At 40.7% G+C, this 23,206-nt stretch overlaps 1 protein-coding gene across 5 annotated transcripts in view; it reads left to right on the forward strand.

Annotated features, from left to right (window-relative positions):
- Positions 1-23,206, forward strand: part of GRIP2 (glutamate receptor interacting protein 2) — a 626,179-nt gene that overhangs the window by 586,248 nt on the left and 16,725 nt on the right. For 4 of the 5 annotated variants that reach the window (XM_070738325.1, XM_070738326.1, XM_070738329.1 and 1 more), the window contains exons 16-20: positions 1,699-1,844; positions 2,710-2,854; positions 11,493-11,632; positions 14,160-14,336; positions 18,282-18,438. In XM_070738325.1, the coding sequence (XP_070594426.1) occupies positions 1,699-1,844; positions 2,710-2,854; positions 11,493-11,632; positions 14,160-14,336; positions 18,282-18,438 (765 nt within the window). The remainder of the gene's footprint in view (positions 1-1,698; positions 1,845-2,709; positions 2,855-11,492; positions 11,633-14,159; positions 14,337-18,281; positions 18,439-23,206) is intronic. The other variant, XM_070738327.1, reaches the window with a different exon arrangement.

A 23,206-nucleotide genomic window follows, 5' to 3' on the forward strand; every position in this document is an offset into this window, starting at 1 on the left:
TACACCTTGATCACACAGGCAGTGAATTTAATCCATGTGTGGTCCAGCCACTTGTATTGCTTCTGTTGTGAAGCACCCAATTTAGAACACAGAGAACATAGAATAATAGAGTTGGAAGGGTTAATAGCTTTTGGCAGCACACCCAGGCTTTCCATTAGCCTAAGCAGCTGCTTTTAGTTTCTCTCTCAGATGCTGCTGTTGCTTTGTGGTTTACTTTTTAAAAAACATTTTGGTTCTTATTTTATTTCAAAATATTTATTAACATTCTTCTTGGGTATAACCTGGCATTATCTAACTCTGTCTCCATTGGCAATATAGAGAGAAACAGGCGGCTTGGGGAAAATATATAAAATATATACAGTACAATTACACAATTTGAAAATGTCTTCTTTTCTTTTCTTTTTTAAAAATAATCTTTATTGGTTATATACTTTTTTAAATTTAAAGTTTTTGCATTTAATGGTTCCCGGCACTGTCCGTTTTGGCTATACTTCCCCCATTCTTTTTGAAAGTCTCTAGTGATGGAGCGCCCACAACTTCTGAAAGCAAGTTATTCCATTGGTTGATTGGTCTCACCCTTGGGAAATTTTCCTTAGCATTAGGTTGCTTCTCTCTTTGGTTAGTTCCCATCCATTGTTTCATGTTGTGACTTTTGGTGCTTTGGAAAATAGATTGACTCCCTCATTTTTGTAGGAGCCCCTCAAATTTTCTGACAGAACAATTAATCAATGAAATAGCTTGCCCCCAGAAGTTGTAAATGCCCCAGCACTGGAAGTTTATAAGAAGAGATTGGATAATCATTTGTCTGAAGTGGTGTAGGGATTCTGACCTAAGCAGGGGGTTGGACTAGAAGACGTCCAAGGTCTTTTCCAACTCTGTTATTCTATTCTATTCTAAATATTGGAACAGTGCCATTATTGCAAGTTGGACTAAGGAGAAATTTCTTAAGGTGAGACCAATCAAGTTGTTGTTATTGTTGTTGTTGTTATTATTATTATTATTATTATTATTATTATTATTATTATTATTATTTATTAGATTTGTATGCCGCCCCGACTAATACTATACCAAAATCTGCCTTGGAAATGTTCTTCCCTTTAAAAAGACACATCTCTTTTTCTACCTTCTCAAGGTGTCTAGGAATTTCATTTAAATTCCTCTTCATAATGTTTGAGTTTCCTTTCTTGTTGAAGATGCTCCAGAGAGATGGGGTTGGTGCTTCACTTTCCCTTTGTATCCTTCTGGTCCACCCTCCCAAATTGGTCCTCCGATTATTGTGGCTTGCAAAAAAAAACCCAACCCTCTGCGCATGCCCAAAGGCTTCTGTGCATGCGCAGAGGGTCATTTCTGGGTGTTTTGCAAGATGCAAACCAGTAGGGAAGGTAAGTGGAACCCATCCCTGGTTTATTCACCTTCATTTGGAAGACAATATAATTATATCTGCACCCCTTGGCCTATCTGTGGTTAAATTCAGTGCAAGCAGGCTAGGAGAATTCTTCAGAGATTCTGTTTACAAAAAAACATTTCCTAATGCAATTTCCCCCCTCATATTAAAAAACAGCTATTTAAAAAAAGGATGATTTTGTTTGCCCAACACTTATTTTATCATATCATCAACACTGTTAGCACTTGAGAGGAACAAATGTTAACACTATGTAGTATGTTTTCTAAAAGTTTTGTTTTTTTCTTTGTGTGCAGGACTGGCACCTTGGAGCCTGGAGACAAGCTGTTAGCTATTGATAATATCCGACTTGACAATTGCTCAATGGAAGACGCAGTGCAGATTTTAAAACAGTGTGAAGAACTTGTCAAATTGAAGATCAGGAAGGATGAGGATAACTCTGGTACAAACCCCCCCCCCCCCCTTTGTATTAATCTGTTGATGACAACAAAAATTCATTTCAGAGACTAATGAGGTTGACACATTGCGAATCAATATTGTTAATTAATGTGCTTGCATGTTCACACGCTTCCTATATACAAACAGGCCCTTTCAAAAAGATTCCGAGGGCTGCAAGTTTCTTTGTGATTGACTGGAACTTCTTGGCCTTTCTATGACTTCTGCCATCATTATTCAGCCTTGATTTGCTTTCATTTGTGATTACAGTGTTCCCTTGACTTTTGCGGGGGATGTGTTTCAAGACCACCCACGAAAGTCAAATTTCCGTGAAGTGGAGACGCTCCCTTCATTCCTTCTTCCCTCCTCCATTCCTGGTTTTACTTACCCCCAGAACCCACAGGGGCAACAGGGTGGCAAGCTGGGGGCTTTGCTGCGCTCGCTGGCAGCATTTCCCATGGCAGCAGCGGCAGCAGCGGTGCTCAGAGTCAGGGCAGGGGAAGGGGAAGTTCAAGGGGATCCAGGCCAGGACTCAAAGCCGGGGATTCCAGGCCGGTCAGCTGGAAGGTTGGACCCTACCACTAAGGGAAACAGCTTAGGTGGGTGGGCTTGGCTTCAAGTAGAGCGTACCAATGCTCTGAGAATTAAAGGGGAGGGATCAGGAGGCTGGAGTGGAAGCAGAGTTTTTATTTAAAGACGGCTTCTTTAAATAAATTATAAAAATAAAAAAAATACCATGGGTATACCACGAGTTTTCAAAAAATTTGTTTATTATTTTTTTTGGGAAAACCCGTGGTATAGGCTTTCCATGAAAGTCGGATCCACGAAAGTCAAGGGACCACTGTATTCAGCTTCTTTGTTCCTTTTAACAGATGAGCAAGAAACCACTGGGGCTATCATCTACACAGTTGAATTGAAGAGATACGGTGGGCCCCTGGGAATCACTATATCAGGCACAGAAGAACCTTTTGACCCCATTGTCATTTCAGGCTTGACAAAACGAGGGCTGGCAGAAAGGTGAGTTGCAATTTGGACCTTAGAGTCAGAGACCTGGAGTGTCACTGTGGGCATCAGCTTCCAAGAAGGAATCTTAACAGAGTTGGAAGGGATCTTGGAGGTCTTTATAGTCCAACCCCCCTGCTGAAGCAGGAGACCCTAGACCAGGGGTAGGCAAAGTTGGCTCTTTCTATGACTTGTGGACTTCACCTCCCAGAATTCCTGAGCCTATCATGCAGTGAAGGGCAACCAAAATTTTTACTACCACACTGTGGGTGTGGCTTGATGGTTATGTGACCGGGTAGAAGTGGCTTGCCAGCCATGTGACCAGGTGGGAGTGGCTTGACAATTATGTGACTTGACCAAGGATTTTCCAAGAACCTCAAAACAATACCCATATCAATGGAGATTCCTAGAGAGGCCCCATGGAGGCTTCTCCCTGCCTTTTCCAGTTACAGTTTTGGAGGCTCGGGTTTGTAAGTGGAAAATGGTTCTTGAGAAGAGGCAAAACAATCTTGAACACCCAGTTCTCATCTAGAAAAGTTTGTAAGTAGAGGCATTCTTAGGTAGAGGTATCACTGTACTTTGTAATCCTAAATATATCATAAAAATAATTAAAGGTCAGATTAATAGAATAGAATAGAATTGTATTGGCCAAGTGTGATTGGACACAAAAGGAATTTGTCTTGGTGCATATGCTCTCAGCGTACATAAAAGAAAAATATAATATTCAAACCGATATGAGAAACTTTACCAAAGAAGAAAATGCTGTTGTTGTTGTTGTTGTTGTTGTTTAACATTCAAAGACTTGGATTACCTGTTATTTGTTCGAGTTGTTGAATAGGCAGGCAACTGACAAGAAGGGAGGCACAGACAGGAGAACAGGAACAGGAACTTTATTACAGAACCAAACAGCTGAGGCAGTAACAGAGCACTGAGGCTTGACAGCTCCCTTTTATAGTGGAGCTGTCAAGTCCTGAGCCAATAGAAAGTCTTCGGTTTCCTGTTTTCCTGCTACCTTCACCACAACCAATCAGACTGAAGCAGCAGCTGGCATGGTCGTAAAGCAAGGACTTAGCACTGGTGCTCAGGATTAGAGCCAAACTGAACTCAGTGGATCTTAGACTTGAGCCTATCTTTATACCTTGGGACTTGGAACATCGACACTGTCATTCTAAAAACAATACAAAACCCTAAGAAATTGTTTCCAGGCACCCTCACATAATTGATTGATTGATTGATTGATTAGTCATGTACCATCAAAATCATTTTCAACTCCTAGGGACCACATAGCTTTTTAATGTGGCCACCTAAGTCATACCCATGTTTCAGATTTGCAAAATAACATAAGGGGGTTTGGGGTGTATGTGATTCAAAGTATAGGGAAATCAGATTTCTGGGCGGTTTTTTGGGGGGGAAGGGGGGAATATGATGGTAGTATTCCAGGTCTGAGTTTACAATACAATGTTAAGATTGTTGTAAGGATAACATTGCAATGTTCATATATTTCCTCCCTCCATGGAAGAGGAAAGCTCACTCTGATTTTCAGCAGTCATGGTTAATTGAGTTCTGAGTTTGCAAAAACAAATGTGGGATGGAACACATTCTTGGCCCAGCTGTTACTGCCTAGAGGTGGCTTATCATCAAGATACCATCAAGAGTCCTTCCTTTGTGAGGAAGATGAGAAGTTGAAAAATATTATCATAGATGGATAGATAGATAGATAGATAGATAGATAGATAGATAGATAGATAGATAGATAGATAGATAGATAGAAAGATAGAAAGATAGATAGAAAGATAGATAGATAGATAGATAGATAGATAGATAGATAGATAGATAGATAGATAGATAGATAGATAGATAGATAGATAGAGAGAAAGGCAGGCAGGCAGGCAGGCAGGCAGGCAGGCAGGCAGGCAGGCAGATAGAGAGCAGGGGTGTCAAACATAATTTCATTGAGGGCTGCATCAGGGTTGTGTTTGACTTTGGGGGCATGGCCAGGGTGGGCGTGGCCAGGGTGGACGTGGCCAGCATGATGCCACTCGTCTAGGGCCACCTAGCAGAGCCATTGCAGGCCAGTCCTTCACTGTTTCCAGAGTAAAGTCAGATGTAAGCAAATCTACAGGATTGACTTTGACACCCTTGAAAAAGAAAGAAAGAAAGAAAGGGAAGGAAGGAAGGAAGGAAGGAAGGAAGGAAGGAAGGAAGGAAGGAAGATAGTGAGAGTGTGTGTGTGTGTGAGAGAGAGAGACTAGAGCAGCAGTCCCCAACTTTTCCAGCTACATGGGCCAGCAGCGGTACCGGTGGGGGGGGCAGAGAGAGGATACTTTTGTATGCATGTCGACACAAACTAAGCTTCATTCACTCACACACCTGCCCATGACTTGCACCACCCAGTTCTCAACAGGCTGCACAACCTGAACTAAAGGAAACACTGCTCCAAGGTACAGATGTCCCTTGGGCACACATCTACCATATTTCCCCCCTATAACATACTCTCAGCATACATGTATTCTCATGTAGAAGCTGGGATGGGGGGGGGGACTTACTCTGAGTTATTTGTCTCTGCCTAACAAAAATGAGATAAGAAACTGATTAGTGGAAGAATAAGGAAATATTCCCATTAACATGGCTAATGACCAGAATTCCTAAGACACTACAATGCTAATAAATGCTGATCATTGTTCATGGTTTGTAAAGGCTGAATTGTCTTTTTGACTTTGTTAAGGACCTGATGATTCCAAAGGCAAGTTAATTTTTGATTTGCTTCTGTTATCTTTCTGAGCCAACAGTGCCATCTTATGGTGGCCCATTAACAATGCAGCTATTGCAATATTCCCACGGGCTCCACTCCTCCTGTATATGTCATCCTACAACCTGGATTTCTTTGGCATTGGAGCCAAGAAAGTAGTACAGAAGGCATCCAAATTTTAATTTCCCTTCAAAGTCTTACGACTACTTGAGCTTTACACTAAGTCCACCGCCTAGCATGGGTAAAATAAAAGCTTTATGAATATACATTGCTCTATTGAATATCTCAGTTTTGCTGTTTGATTGAGCCACAGTGACCTCTCTTGGTTAGTTTATTTATTTTCTTTATTTTCTTTATTTTGTCAAGTATGTATTTGTAATATATATTTGTAAATATTTTCTAGATAAGAACCGGGTGTTCAATATTTTTTTGCCTCTTCCCAAGAACCATTTTCTACTTACAAACCCGAGCCTCCAAAACTGTAACCAGAAAAGGCAGGAAGAAAGCTCCATGGGGCCTCTCTATGAATCTCCTGGGAGGAAACAGGGCCAGAAAAAGCAGGGAGAAGCCTCTGTGGGGCCTCTCTAGGAATCTCCTGGAAGGAAACAGGGCCTCTACCATCCCTACGGTTTCCCCAATCGCACGCATTATTTGCTTTTACATTGATTCCTATGGGAAAAATCGCTTCTTCTCACAAACTTTTCTACTTAAGAACCTGATCACGGAATGAATTAAGTTCATAAGTAGAGGTACCACTGTACTTAGATATAACATTGTTTATATACATAAGATGGGTACTGATAAGAGGGAACAATCGGACAGGGACGGTAGGCAAGCTGGTGCACTTATGCCTGCCTCTGACTGACCTCTTAGGATTCGGGTGAGTGGATAGTCTAAGGGTAAAGTTTTTGGAGTTTGGTGATGAAACCACAGAGCCAAGTAGTGAGTTCCAGGCATTAACTACTCTGTTGCTAAACTCGTATTTTCTACAGTCAAGTTTGGAGTGGTTCACTTTGAGTTTGTATTTGTTGTGTGCTCATGTATTGCTGTGGTTGAATCTGAAAGCCAGCTGAAAGGTTGGACATTGTAGCAGGTAATTTCATGAGCTATGCTTAGATCGTGCTGAAGGCAACCACGTTTTAAAGTTTCTAAGCCCAGGATTTCACGTTTGGTTGCATAAGGTATTCTGTTGTGAGTAGAGGAGTGGAGAGCTCTTCTAATAAAGTATCTGTGGGCATTTTCTTATGTGTTTATGAACGATATGTGGTGTGGGTTCCAGGTAGATGAGCTGTATTCAAGGATTGGTCTGGCAAATGTTTTGTATGCTCTGGTTAGTAGTGTGATATTGCCGGAGAAGAAGCTACTTAACATTAGGTTAACAACTTTTGAAGCTCTTTTGGTGATGTTGTTGCAGTAGGCTTTGTCACTTAGGTCATTTGATATGAGTATTCCAAGATCTTTGACAGAGTGAGGGTCGTCTGCAAGATCTTGTCTATTCAGCTTGTATTTGGTGTTCTGATTCTTTTTGCCAATGTGTAGGAGAGAGCATTTGTTTGTTTCGGAGTAACAGTGTTGTTGTTGGTGTTCAAGAGTTTTACATCATCGGGGAAAAGAGCACAGTTGCTTGTAATGTGATTGCAAAGGTCATTTATATACAGTATAAAGAGTGTTGGTCCTAGTATGCTTGTCTACACCGCTGTTAACAGGAACAGGATTAGATAGGGCGCTCCCTATTTTTACCAATTGTTGTCTGTTTGACAGGAATGCAGTTATCCATGTAGGGGTCCAGAGATGCTGAGGATTTCAGTTTCAGAAGTAGTTTATCATGAATGACTGAATCAAAGGCTATGCAGAAAGCTATATAAATTGTATCTATTGTTCTGCCCAGGTCATGTTTTGAGATCCATATGTTTTTGCAGTGCAGTAGTTATAGATTGCAGGATAATTTTTTTCTGAAACCAAATTGTTTGTTTGAAAGTAGGTTGTTAGTTTCTAGGTGGAGGGTAATGGATTGGTTTATGATTGATTCCATGACTTTTATGTTATGAAATTAATATACAGTACAGTACTGTATTGTACTAACTCCCCTCTCCTCAAGAATCCACTCCAAACCTTTTAAACTGCCAGAATATAATACAAATTTGTCCACAGACAGGATTTGGAATATTAATTGCATGTCAGGGTACAAAGCTTTTGTTTTCTATAGCAGAAAATGAAATGGTGTTCTTTTGTTTGTACATGCTGTCAGTAAAAATCATTAGCCATAAAAGACAATGCAGGAAGAAAGACTTAAGCCAATAAAGACATTTTATTACAGTCTTAGGTCAGTTTATATACCTAAAGTCCTGTTCTGTTCCAGCACTGAACCCCCCGGGAATCAGATGTAGATCACAGGGTTTAAATAATAACGGATTTACTATTTACAAGGAATATTTACAGGTAAAGTCTTTTCAAAATGAAACTAAAGTCTTTAAATGGCTTAGCTGAAATGCTTATAGAGTCTTATCAACTGGCTAGAGTCCCAGAAGGAGATAAGCATGGCAATAATTACCCAGCTGAAATAATAGTCAGAAGCAGAGATGTATAGAAGTTAGCTGAAAGTCTGGAGCTCCTCCACAAGCCAAGAATGTGTCATTTTAAAACACAAGCCAAAAGAACTGGGAACTAAATGCTAGAATAAAACTTGTGTTGTTCTCTGCATAGAAGCAACATTTTACACCATCTTAAATACCCTGAAGGTGTGGCCCAATAGTCAGCACAGCTAGTCATGAGTAAATCTCCTCCTGTAGAGCCAGTTACGCCTGCTAGCTGCCCTGCATGCCCTAGCATCAAGCAAAGGCTCCTCCTCTTCTGAGTCACTCATTTCTGGAAGTGCAGAAGGCCCCGGTTGTTCTTCAGACTCTGACACCACGTCTTCTTTGCTGTCAGTCTCAGGTGCCTCCACTGTCTCTGTGTCTCAGAGGTCTATGATTAATTGTGCAGGATGCGAGCGAACCACAACAAATCATTTGTGTTTCATAAATATAGGAGGAAAGATCCTTGTGGGGGGGGGGGAATTGATGCAATATACCTAAAAAACACTATTATTATATTTTCCCCCATTTTTGACTGAAAGCACATCTAAAGGCAAGTGGAAAGGAATTTTTTTCCCCTCTTGCTGCTATTCATTAGAAGCTCTCTAGAAGCTAGTGGAATCTATATTGTAAGAATTAATCACTGTTCAACCTGTTCCATAAAGTGTTTCTCAACCTGAACAACTTTAAGAGTGGTGGTCTTCAACTTCCACCCTTCAGGTTGAGAAACACTGCCAGATCAAAAAAACCTGATTCCAGAGGAAAACTAGAACACTTTATTGATAAGAGGTATCATAACAGTTGTTTACAAGCCTGCCTGTGTTTTCCCTTCCCTTCCTTTAATATCACAGGAATCAGAAGGCACCAGCCAGAGCTTTTTAGAGTATTGTTTTGCCTCTCTAGGTTCTACACATATAGTAATGCTGCACCTATTGTTGTCTTAATGGTTTCTGGATGGCTTCTCCAAGGTCATCGTCAGCCCTAGTAGAAAATGAAATCCGCATACAATCATAATTGTACTTTATTGAGTTTAGCTATAATAACAGAATTTTGCAAGTCTGGATGTGATGTACCTCCTTCCCTTATATTCCAGTGAAATAGGGTGGTGATTTCCTGAGTCATTTCTGAGTATGATCTGAATGCTGCAAACTTCAAATAGGTCCCTGTTCCACACCACACACACCCATTTTCAGTTGCCTAGATCAGGGATAGGCAAAGTTGGCTCTTCTATGACTTGTGGACTTCAACTCCCAGAATTCCCAAGCCAATCATGCTAGCTCAGGAATTCTGGGAGTTGAAGTAACAGAAGAGCCAACTTTGCCTATCCCTGGTCTAGACAATGGATATCTTGCGTATCTCCAATCTTCCTTATCCTCTAAAGAGGTAGGTTCTATTTTTTTTTACTACTGGTACCAAGGGTGTGGCTTATTTTGTGGGTGTGGTTTAATGGTCATGTGATTGAGTGGGCATGGCCAACTTCCCATTACTCATGCCCCCACCCACTCAGTCATATGCCATCTCCACCTAACCATGCCCAAAGAACCGATGAAAATTTCTGTTTTGCTAATCCTCACTTTCCCCTCCGCTATGGCTGCTTTTACCTCAGCGCCAAACGGCCCATGCTCCCCCACACCACATACACCTCGCACTTGCCCTGGCAGCACTCTGGTGGCAGCAGCCAAGCAAGGGAAGGAGAGGGCCAGGAGAATGAACTAGGCCTGGCAGCAGCCAAAGCCGCCACTTATTCACAACAGCTGAGGATGGAAGAGGAACTTCTTCCATCCTCAGCCATTGGAAAGAAGTGGCAGCTCTAGGTATGCCATGCCCACTTCAATCTCTTTGAGAACTTTTTTGCACCTTGTTTGCAACCTACTTCAAAGTGAGCTCAGATTGTGGTGGTATTCCGGCTTCCAGTGCCCTGTGGAGTGTAAGATCAACCCGGCGACACAGGCACATTTTGGGGTGTCTAATCCTCTGGCAAGCCTGACCATGCGATAGCCAAAGAGTGAGGGAGGGTGGCCAGGTTCTCCTGGGCAGCTGCTCCTCCCTGGCCATCATTGAGGGGCTTGCTTTGCCCACAGATTCTTTACCCACCAAGATCTGAACCAACCATAGCTAGGATGCCTGACCCCCAGAACAGGCGAATTAAATGGCAGACAAGGGGAGGCTGGCATTGGGCTGAGCAGTGACCGGTTCGCACTGAACCCAGTTTCCTAACTGACAAAGGGAATGAGGCCGGGATGAGGTGGTCACGTCAACAGCTTGGTCTCCCACCGTGTCCATGCAGAAGAAACTTCCACGCTGCAAAGCCCTCACAGCGGCAGGACAGAGGAAAGGGGGAGGGAAAGGGTCACGTCTGCCTCTTCCTTCTCTATGCTAACAGAAGTTGGAGAGGAAAAGGCAGTAAGCCAGTGAAATGCCAGCTGTCTTGAGTAAACAAGAAGTGCTGAAAAACAAGCAAACAAATAGCAAAAAGAAGTGTTGAAAACAACATGGTGACACATGCACAGTACCAAACCCCCCCCACCAAAAAAATTCAAAAAATAAAAGATGGCAGCATCCACGGACCGGCATTAATAGAACTAAGTTTGAAGCCATTTATAAAATAAAAAATGCCCAAACTATTATGCGAACTTGACATTTCATCCACTTCTAGGTAGTGATAGGCAAACTGAACCCGCACAATTCGGGTCCGTACCGAATTTTGTGGTGTTCAGTATGCCGAACACGAACACAAATTTTTTTCAAATTTCGGGCAAAATTCAGGGTCGTGTTCGGCATTCGGAGCGTTGACGTCACCGGCAGGTTGCTAAGGACGCCAAGGTCATCACTTCCTGGATTCCATGGAATCCAGGAAGTGATCACCTTGGCGTCCTTAGCAACCTGCCGGTGACGTCAAAGGTACGCCCCCGGAATCTCTTCGTGGGAGAGATTCCCCGTTTGCCAAACCCGAACACCGTTGGGTTCGCCTATCACTACTTCTAGGCTCTTTCCTAAGGTATGGCAAAATAATAATAATGATCATCATCATAATCATTTATCATCTCCGTGTTCTGATACGAAATTGTTGGGTTATTTCTTGGTTATTGTTTTATTAATGCAAATTGTAAGAAGGCGTACATAGTATAATTTCTCTTCTCAGTATAAATCATAGGAGAGATGAATGATTAACGGCTGGAAATCTATGCATCATTATGGATTTTATTTTCATATTTTTTTCTTCTGATGTCCATAGTATTCTCTGTCTTATAAGTCACGGTAGATGGATGGATTTTTTAATGAAATTTGCTGCCATGCATCACCACTGAAGTTTCCTTTACTTCTTCCTTAGAACTGGAGCTATCCACATAGGAGATCGGATATTAGCTATTAACAGTGTCAGCCTTAAAGGGAAGCCCCTCAGCGAAGCCATTCATCTACTCCAAATGGCTGGAGAGACAGTAACGCTAAAGATCAAAAAGCAAACCGAAAGTAAGTTTTTAATTTTTTTAAAAAAAAATTAATTAATTTAAATCAAAATTACTCTGAATTACTGATAGTCCTGGACTTATGACAGTTTGTTTAGTGATCATTCAAATTTACAACAACACTGGGAAAAAAGTAATGACCATTTTTCACACTTAAAATCATTAAAGATCAAAAGCAACATGAGAAAATATTATTTTACTGAAAGAGTAGTAGATCCTTGGAACAAACTTCCAGCAGACGTGGTTGGTAAATCCACAGTAACTGAATTTAAACATGCCTGGGATAAACATATATCCATTGTAAGATGAAATACAGGAAATAGTATAAGGGCAGACTAGATGGACCATGAGGTCTTTTTCTGCCGTCAGTCTTCTATGTTTCTATGTTTCTATTAAAGCATCCCCATGGTTATGTGATCAAAATTCAGATGCTTGGCTACTGGCTCATATTTATGATGATTACAGCCTCCCAGGTTCACGTGACCACCTTTTTTCAATGGGAAATTCTGATTCATTTAACAACCAAGTTATTAATTTAACAAGTGCGGTGATTCACTTAACAACTGTGGCAAGCGACAGTTGTAAAATGGGGGTGGGAATCACTTAACAAATGTCTCACTTAGCAACAGAAATTGTTGTCATACATTGCAGACTACCTGCATGCCTTTTTCTTAAGGTTGCAGAGAAAAAGTTTTTTTTCCTCTGTATTTCACACTTTACACTTTAAAAGAAAGTGTAATGCAATGTTTTCCTCTCACAAGTTTTTTTGTATTGAATTTATTTATTCATTCCCTTTCTATAGCCGCCCATCTCAGCCAATTTCCTGTAACTTTGATCCAGCATTATAAAAGTTGCGGAGAACTGAGTTGTAGAAAAAAAATCAGGATCAGGCCTCCTTCCCTGTTGAATCTGATGCTCAAGTATTGCATGTCAGACTTTGTGTTAGTTGGCAATCAGTTCACCATTGCAGTCTTTCTAGTGCTGAGAGGCACTGATTGGCCCAAGCTCACCCTGCTAGCTTTGTGCCTAAGACATGACTGGAACTCATTCTCCCTTAACAACTACATCAGACTGGGACATGCACAGTCTCTCTCCCTCCCTCCCTCCCTCCCTCCCTCTCTCTCTTTCTCATAGTTTTTATAAATGAGGTTTTTTAAAAAAAGACAAGAATACAAATTTCACAAAAGAAATAAAGTCAAATAGTGAATAGATAAGGAAGGAATCAAAAAAAGGAGAAAAGAAATTTTTTAAAAAACATGTGGCTTCTGGTCTTTGTATCTGCCCTTAATAGGCATCAAATCGAAAACTCTGTATCTCTAGAGCATTGGTGGACAGCCCTTCAGAATCCCATTTGCAGACATGGATAACACAAAGTCTTGCTGAAATTTATAGAATTCCATTTCACCTATTAAAAACTCTCAGACAGCACCTCTTAAAAGTCAGAGGTTCTCGTGCAATTTCAGAAGTATCCCAAATTGGAATTTTCAGTGCCATTTCAACAGAGTTATCATATGCAACTTCATCCATCCTCATAACAAATTTATATTTGTCTTTTTTGCCTAGAAAAGATTCTAAGGTTAAAAACAAATTGTCCAGATGATGTTCAGAAATGCCATCATCAAATGCAAAAATCATTTACCTAGAAATAAGTTTCTAGTTGATTTCACTCAATTGCAAGGAAATGTACAGTCATATTGGCAGTAGACATCTGCAATTTTTTAACTGGAAAAAAGTAAATTTAGAATAACAGAGTTGGAAGGGACTTTTGAGGTCTTCTAGTCCAACCCCCTGCTTAGGCAGGAAACCCTACACTACTTCAGACAGATGGTTATCCAACATCTTAAAAACTTCCAGTGTTGGAGCATTCACATCTGGAGGCAAGCTGTCCCACTGATTAATTGTTGTAACTGTCAGGAAATTTAGTTCTATGTTGCTTCTCTCTTTGATTAGTTTCCACCCATTGCTTCTTGTTCTACCCTCAGGTGCTTTGGAGAATAGCCTGACTCCTTCTTTTTTGTGGCAAGCCCTGAGATATTGGAACACAGCTATCATGCCTCCCCTGGTCCTTCTTTTCATTAAACTAGGCATGCCCACTTCTTGCAACCATTCTTCATATGTTTTAGCCTCCAGTCCCCTAATCATCTTTTGCTCTTTTCTGCATTGTTTCCAGAGTCTCCACATCTTTTCTACATCGTGGCAACCAAAACTGAATGCAATATTCCGTTTGTGGCCTTACCAATGCATTATAAAGTGGTATTAACACTTCACTTCAAGTGCTGTTTGTGCATTTCTTATCAATTATGGCACACAGGTTGAGGCCACATTATTTCTTTAAAAAAGGGAAAGCTCTTTGACTTTAATGTAATGTTGAAACATCCAGTGTCATCTGTTAGATGTAGCATTAGGCCCACATCCTGTGAAACTTAAGCACATTAGTTTGTTGTCATAATAGCATACTGTATAAAAGACACCAAACTGTGGAATATCACTAACGTTTTGTTCCTCCATGTGCATCTTTCTTTGGATTCCAGGGACTTTTCCTCAAAAATCTGGGAGTATGACTGAGGTTAGTGACCTAGAGGATGATATGACTGATTCTCAGAAAACTAGCAAGCTCTCCGAGGTGTATTCCGCCACGATCCCTAGTGTGGATAGTGCTATGGAATCCTGGGATGGTTCGGTTATTGACACAGGCTATGGAAGTCAAGGTAAGTTGAACACGGAGAGGGGCGGCATATAAATCCAATAAATAAATAAATAAGTTAAACTTCCTGTTCCTTTGTGTGTCAATATGCACCCTTTATACAGAGGTGGGTGTCACATACTGTAACAACCAGTTCACTCAGAACCTTTAAAGCCCTAAATAGCTCAGGGCCAGACTATTTACAGCAGCGGTCCCCAAACTATGGCCCGCGGGCCACATGCGGCCCACTGAGGCCATTTATCCGGCCCGGTAGTGAGTGACAAGAGCACAGGGAAAAGAGTGAGAAAAAGAAAGAAAAGGGAAAGAGAGGGAGGGAAGGAGAAGTGGAGAGGAATGAAGGAGGGAAGGAAGGAAGGAGAAATGGAGGGAGGGAGGGAGGAAGGAAGGGAGGAAGAATGAAATGAATGGAGGGACAGAGGAAGGAAGGACTGTTTTGGGGGGGGTAATTTTTTAAATTTTTTCTCTCAACATACATTCAAACAACACAGTGTACCATCTAATTTTCTATGAATAAAATGCAGTATTTTGTTAGTAACTAATATCAATCATCAAAAAAGTTGCAAAAGGTTTTTTTTCTAATTTTGTCATCCAGTTACATTCATTTTCTTTTAATTAAATTAAATTAAATTTAATTAAATTTCCTCCTTTTCCGTCAAAAAGTGCAACACCAATTATATTTCTAACTTATTAACCATTATGCCAATGTGCTTCCTTCTTTCTTTATACATTTTTCATAAGTCAAGAAAACCTTGTATAGCCAATCAGATGTCAACAAAAGAAAATTAAAAACAAAACATAAGCATATGAATTTCAAACCTTCTCCCCCCTCTAAATAGTACATTCCTATTTTGTTTTTTACTTTAAAACAAGGTATGTGCAGGAATTTGTTCATAGTTTTTTTTAATAGTCCGGCCCTCCAACAGTCCGAGGGACAGTGAACTGGCCCCCTGTGTAATAAGTTTGGGGACCCCTGATTTACAGGACCGCCCCTCCCTTATACCTCATTGTGGACAGTTAAGGCTCACAGAGTCGGCCTTCTCCAGGCCTTCGTCCACCAAACAATGTCGGTTGGTGGGACCTCGGGGAAGAGCCTTCACTGTGGCTGCTCCAACCCTATGGAATCAACTGCCCCCAGAGATTCGCATTATCTCCTCCCTACCGGTTTTCCAGAAAACTGTTAAAACCTGGCTTTTCTGGCAGGCCTGGAATTAAGACCGATTGTTGCTAGTATGGTTTTATAATACATGTGATTTTAGGGATTTTTTAAATTGGATTTTTACTTATATTGTATTTATACCTGTTGTTAGCCGCTCAGAGTCCGTTTGGAGTGAGTGGCATATAAATGCAATGAATGAATGAATGAATGAATGAATGAATGAATGAATGAATGAATGAATTGAAAATGTGAGTGTGCACCATCGAAAAAATGGCCATTGTATAGGACAGGATAGCACCAGGCTGGGTAAGTGGGCCCAGCTGCTGGTCAGAACTACTGGTTTGCCCAAACCAGTCCGAACCAGCACAGCCCACAACTGCCTTCATTGTAATTCATTTCTGATGTTTGTATCCTACAACTATTTTATGGATTTTTGAGGATCTTTCAAAAAACAATGTGTCTGTTCGACTAGACAAGGGGTCTGCAACCTACGGCTCTGGAGCCACATGTGGCTCTTTCACCTCTCCGCTGCGGCTCTGTTGCTCAAAATGGATACGTGATTTATTGAACTTTTCGACCCACCTTTATTTTTTTCAGAGTTCAAAATGTTTTTGTTGCGTACAGAAATAAAATTTGTTTTCTCTGTAGCGGGTCATTGATTTCAAAAATTCAACACACTATAGTTTTTTATATATATAGCATAAAGGTAAAAGATGATATATGCAGTATTATCTTCATTTTAGATGTCAAAAGGGTTTTGTGGCTCCCGGTGTTTTCTTTTCTATGGGAAATGGGCCCAAATGGCTCTTTGAGTGTTTACGGTTGCTGACCCCTGGTCTAGACTGACTATATCCCTTCTGTACTTACCATTGACACTATTATGAAGTAAAGTCTCTCAAAACCTTAAAAGAAAGATAATCAAAATACCAAACAAACATTAGTTCCCTGTATTTCCAACAGGTAGTGACCATTTGGCCCAGTAATATTGGAAATAAGTATATTAAGTTTATAGGGTTTGTACAACAGTGACAACCTGTGCTGGTCTCATAGAACACTCTCTGCTATGGCCTTGGCCAATGGGATATATTTCAATAAGTTACTCAATGAAGGATAATATTTACTTTGCAAATGTACAAGTAATACATTTGCTAGAATGTCTTCAAAGGTTAGCCTTCTGTACCTGGCCCTCTCCAACTTCATTGTGCTACAATTCTCATAATTTCCAGCTAGCGTGACAATATCATGGTAGAAGGGAATTATGAAGGATCGGGGAATGATAAAAATGAGAGATGTGTGTTATACATACCTAAACATATATTAATGCTAGGCATGATGAATACACAACACAATACATCCTGCAATTGACCTATTCTTTTTTCTCTTTTTTTGACAAGAAGATAAGAAATGTTCTCTTTCTCCCCCCCCCCCCCTATTTGACCAGGTCAGAACAATTTTAGAATATAAAATTCTTCATTGACTATTGCATTTGGGGACGTAGTGCTGAGGCATGTAAATCACAATTAAATTCAATATGGGCCTTTTTATTATTCCTTTCCATACATTCTAAACAAGAATCTTGCTTTCATGGATGCTATGATTCATTTTACTCAGATATACACTTTGTTTACAGATGTTTGCATAGGGAATGAACAAATTGTTTTGGCAGTCTCCCTATCCTAAGTATTGGGAATGCTGTGGATGGCGTTCCTCCACATTTCAAGCCAGTTGCCAAAGAAAAATGATCAGGGTGATGTGGTTAGGACATGGGATATAATGATCCAAAACTGAAAGTCAGAAGCTCGTTCCAAACCATAGAAATTCAGAAGGTTCTGAGAGGTTCTGGAGAACCAATAGCAGAACTTTTGATGAGCCAGGGTGGCGCAGCAGGTAAAGTGCTGTACTGCAGGCCACTGAAGCTGACTTGTACATCTGAAGGTCAGCGGTTCAAATCTCATCACCGGCTCAAGGTTGACTCAGCCTTCCAAGGTGGGTAAAATGAGGACCTGGATTGTGGGGGCAATATGCTGGCTCTGTTAAAAAAAAGTGCTATTGCTAACATGTTGTAAGCCGCCCTGAAAATCGAATAAATAAATATATAAATATAAACTTTTGGCTAGTTCAGAGAACCAGCAAATAACACCTCTGTCTGGCCCCAGAGTAGGGAGGGGAATGGAGATTTTGCAATATCCTTCCCCCAGGAGTGGGGAAGGATATTGCCTCTGATAGAAACCCCTGAGAGAAACCCACTAGGCATTTGACTATCCTACTTCACAGAATTATTTTTCTGGAAATACTGCTGGAAAAGAATATAAAGCATATTTTGTGGCCTTGAAACCCTGGTGGACATGAGCAAAGGAGCTTTGATTGCATAATTAGGGTGACCATCTTGACTTTTCTTTTAAATCTCATCTCCACAAAACCCTCTTTCAACAACTTTACAGCCTTAAACAACTTTTTCAGGGGGAAATTGTATATCATGACAAATAAATGGACAACACATGCACTAAGGCAGTGAAGGGCTACCAAAACATTTACTACCACACTGTGGGCGTGGCTTATGCAGGACGCCCTGTATTTTCTTTCAACATCTTTCAATGCAAATTGGGTGCTCTAATAGACACGAGGAACTTTTTGTACTGTTCAGGTCAATCTCACCCTTCATTGCCAGTTTTGCTGACAAGAAGCAGTTCCATAAATGAAAACACACCAATGGACGTCTCATCCAGTATAACTTTCTCAGTAGTAGCAATCAAATAATCTCCTTCCTCTTCTTTCCCACCTCCCCAATTCCAGTAGGTACCTACTTGCCTCAGGCTGTTGGCATTGCGCTTCATCCCCATGAATGGAGATCCAGCAGGCAGAAAAGCAGCACCCCTCCTGCAGACCCCAGGAAGAGCTACCCTTTTACCCATGGAGGTTTCAATGAGGAAGACTGGGAGAAGCCGAGCAGGTATGTCCGGCTCTTTTGGGGAAGGACGTGGGAGAAACGAATGCATATTGTTATCTGTTGCAAGAATCAAACATTCAGGCATGCTTGGTTTAAATGTAATTGAAATGATTCGTTGCAATAGAATAGGCTTTCAATGAGCCTCTTCTACTTTAAACTCTAATCCTCACTGTCAGCACAAATGATTAGTAAGGCATTTAAAAGTAGCGGCTTTGCTGAGCTAAAGGTTGATAGGAAACCTCAATGTGTACATCTGATGTGTACATGGCAATTGCAACAGGAGGATGAAACATCCCTGCTTTAATCGAACATTCATATTTGTGCTTTGCAATGCCCGTGCATTTCAGGTTGCAGAGTTTTCAGAAATGCATGAATTGAGGGAGAAGGAATTAACGATTTGGAGTCCAGTAGTTCTTGTGAAATGATGGAAATTTGCTTCCAAGGGAATGACTGCATTCTACGTTCAAGGACCTCCATATACTGTATGCCTTTGAAGACATTTGCTTTTTGGGGCACTGACAGGTTTTTATTAATACAATTGCACACCAACTGGATTGGCTTTTTTCAAATGTACACTGTTGTGCTAAGACATTTCCCTCCCACATCCCACCCAAAGGTGATGTCTAGTGATCTCTGTGGGTGAAGCAGGTCAATGATTATTGTAAGAAACTGAACAATGCCTCCCAAATAGGAAGTTTATGTCAATTAGAATTTCATCACATTCCTACATTCATAGATTTCTATCAATATGAATGTTTCTACTTCCACAAGATGATAATCTTATATTCATATAGAGGGTCATTTTTTTTAATTTGAAGCTTTTTCCCCCATATTGTGTTCAATACATAGATTGTGGCCCCAATCAGTGTATTTGCAACAATATGCCATTCGAGGAGGAAGACATATTTAATCTGTGCTGGCCCAAAGAACAGTGTCCATCAATAGTTACAAAGGATTTTTATGTGCAGTTCAGTAAATTTTTCTTTAAAGTGTTTGGAACTACTTCTAGTTCTCTTAAAATGGGATATACAGTAGTACCTCTAGATACGAGTTGCTCCACATGTGAGTATTCCAAGTTACGAGCCGCGACGCAAGCAAAATTTCTGTTCGACCCCCGAGCTCAAATTCGGGATACGAGCCGAGCTTCCACTAGGTGGTGCAAGAATCTCCTTGCTTCTGGTTATCTCGGCGCGAAAAACAAAGTCTAAAGGCATTCGTTCGAGATGCGAGTTGATCGACTTGCGAGCTCAGGTCTGGAATGAATTAAACTCATATGTCGAGGTACCACTGTATTATACCAGAGGTCTTCAAACTTGGCATCTTTAAGACTGGTGGACTTCAACTCCCAGAACATAAGTCTTAAAGTTGCCAAGTTTGAGGACCCCTGCATTATACAGAACTAAGCTTGTGTTTGTGTTTTGTAAACACAATGGAGATTGCAACTGGAACAGCAGGTGGAAGCATCCTCAGAATCCATTTTTCTTCCTCATATGTGTATGCAGTGTAATAGTACTTATCCAAATGAGACAAATGCTGCTTTTGTCATTTACCTCCCTCTTGTCTTCACTCCAGTTTGTGTGGGATAAAAATATCCTTGATGTTCTGAAGTCAACATTTGCCCTTCTTTCAATGTTCCAGTTTCCATTTTGGATTACTGCTTGGATAACGATACTCTTGTTATTCAGTGTTCTACATCTGATCTTGGAACATCAAGATTTTAACGGCCAGCTTCAAGGGTGTCTGCCAGGTATGGTTGAAAAAGTCAAGATGGCAGCCACAACAATGGGATTAAAACTCCATCTGTTATTTTTGTGTGTGTGTGTGTTGTTGTTGTTTTTTATTTGGGGGGGAGTTGTATGTGTCACACTGAAAAAAATGGATGGAGCATTGCTCACATTTTCATGGCCTCCATCTTAGCTTTTCTGACCACACTTTGTGACATCCTTGGCCGATTGTGAAAATTATTCAGATTGCATGATTATATGTCTAAAATTATCTATCTTCTGCTTGTTTGTTTGTGTAAGGAAAATGTAATTACACTTAGAACCAAACGTGCAAAGCAGTGTCCCTGTACCCTTGTCAACTGCAGTGCTCCCTATTTATAACAATTTTAGAATTGAGTTTAAACTATCTTACCCAGTTTTATTTTTGTCCAGCTTACCAAGGGTGGGTTCTAACTTACCTCACTGCCGGTTCGCTTCCTCCCATGCTGTGTGGGCACGCAAGCGTAAAAAAAGCACACACATGTGCAGTGCCAAAAAATCTTGAAACCCTTTCCCTCAAAAAACAAGATGGCGACTGCATACACAGTGCCAGAAACTCATCTTCTGTGCATGCTCAGAAGAAATATTTTTTTAATTTTTTTTTAAAAAAAGATGGTGGTGCCCATGGACGAGCACCGACTGAACTGGGTTGATGACATCATCATGATATCATCAGCGGGTCGCTACCAGTTTGGGCGAACTGGTCTGAACTGGAAGTAACCCACCCCTCAGTTTTCAACTTTTCTTGGTTCAGTTGCTTGAAGCTGCCAAGGAGACAGAATCGGCTTTGTTTGATATCTCAGGGACAGTCCGTTTAAGAATGTTCTTCAGCCAAAAGGCCTCAAATTGTTTGGATCACAAATCCTTGAGGTGGAATCCTGAAATGCCAACATGGTGGATGGACATGAAAACAAAGGCAGTCTGAGACAAAAGAACTCTGTAATTTAAGATTGGAGGGTGATGGGAGAAAGAGATTGAGATGAGGCTGTTAAAAGAACAACAAAAGGCAGTGGCATAATTTTTTTTTTAAAAAAGTATCAGTTCAACATTCTGTCTATTTGTGTCACAGTTTTTTGTAGTGTGAACCCATTAAAACAATAATCATTCCCTCGGCATGGATTTCCAAAACCATTTCATGACTTTAGTTCATTTGTAATTCCTCTTTTCCCTTTCAAAACTAAGAAGTGTTGCCTAAATCTGGTCTGGGGCTTCTTGGAGGAAGAATGCCAGGGCTTGCTGTCTGGTTCTCTGACAACTGACTAAAGCAAAACTCCTTACTTTTCCTGGCACCAGTTCATCTAATGTTAGGGTTGCAGAAAAGATTCTGCTTGCTTTGGCACAATTTTTCCTAAATGTAAACCTTTCTTTCTTTCTTTTTCTTTTCTTCCTTCCTTCCTTCCTTCTTTCCTTCCTACTTCTCTCTCTCTCCTCTCTTTCTCTCTCTCTCTCGCTTTCTTTCTCTCTCTCTCTCTTTCTTTCTTTTTCCTTCCTTCCTTCCTTCTTTCCTTCCTGCTTCTCTCTCTCTCTCTTTCTCTCTCTCTCTTTCTTTCCTTCCTTCCTTCTTTCCTTCCTGCTCCTCTCTCTCCTCTCTCTCTCTTTCTTTCTTTCTTTTTCTTTCCTTCCTTCCTTCTTTCCTTCCTGCTTCTCTCTCTCTCTCCTCTCACTCTCTCTCTCTTTCTTTTTCTTTCCTTCCTTCCTTCTTTCCTTCCTGCTTCTCTCTCTCTCCTCTCTCTCTCTTTCTTTCTTTCTTTCTGCTACATTCTTAGCTGGGGCAGGACACTTTGTTTCTTTCTACTTGAAAAGAAATGGCAGTAGAGAGAGTAAGAATAAAACGTTACAATACATATGGGGATGGCTAGAACGTCTTTCTTTCCCAAAGAAAATACTCTGCCACTTAATTTTCAAGCCCTCAAGAATTAAATCTGATCCAGTTTGTTTGCTTTTGGTATATTACCGTGTAACTGAAGGGAATTTCTATAGCTGTATTGGGAATGGCTTTGTCCCCAGCAGAACAGAGTAACTTGATATTTCTTAGCCTAACCACGGGACTGTTTGCCTTTGGTAGTTCTTAGCCTTTCTTGGTTATTCTATATTCTAATGCCCTAGTTAGGTGTTATTTGTTTGTTTGTTTGTTTGTTTGTTTATTCTGCCTCCTCCAACCTGATGTCAACTGGTTTTGTTAACTACAACTCCCAAATTTCCCCCAACCGGCTATGGAGCATGATGGCTAGGAATTCTGGGAGCTGCAGTCCAAAACACCTGTGAGAATACGCATGCAAAGGTTACATCAGATGATTAGACTGGGGGTTGCTGATTTGCCCATCTTTATTTATTTATTTAGTTATTTATTTTTGAAGAGGGATGGATAAGAATAAGCACAACTCTTTCTGCTGTACCAGAGTATACTTCCCACCCATAGTTTTCAGTCGTAAAGTCTTGGAAATAAAAATATTGAAAAATGAACATAAGAATTGAAACCTATGTGGTTTTTACATACAGGCCCTTGCTCAGCCTTCTGTATGAAATCATGCTAATTACAGATAGTCCTCAACTTACAACAGTTCATTTAGTGATGTTGAAAGTTACAATGGCACTGAAAAAAAGTTTTTTACACTTATGACCATTGTGCCATTGTCATGTGATCAAAATTCAAACATTTGGCAACTGGCTCGCTTTTACGACGGATCATCGACTTTTGGCGATCTTCTGAAAAGCAAAGTCAATGGGGAAACCAGATTCACTTAACCACAATTGTAAATTGTAACCAAACCCCTGTTACTACCTAAATAACTTCAGTGATTCACTGTGGTGAGGGAGGGTTGTAAAATGGGGCAAATTTCGCTTAACAACCATCTCACTTAGCGACAAAATTTGGGGGCTCAGCTGTGGACGTATGTTGAGGACTACCTTGCCTAATCTAGAGAAAAATCATTTTATATACATCTTTTCTTACATGATATTCTCCCCTAGAGACCTGATGTATTTACCATTTTCTCACCATGTCCGTT

The sequence above is a fragment of the Erythrolamprus reginae genome, chromosome 2 (assembly GCF_031021105.1).
Source record: "Erythrolamprus reginae isolate rEryReg1 chromosome 2, rEryReg1.hap1, whole genome shotgun sequence".
Taxonomy (NCBI): Eukaryota; Metazoa; Chordata; class Lepidosauria; order Squamata; family Dipsadidae; genus Erythrolamprus; species Erythrolamprus reginae.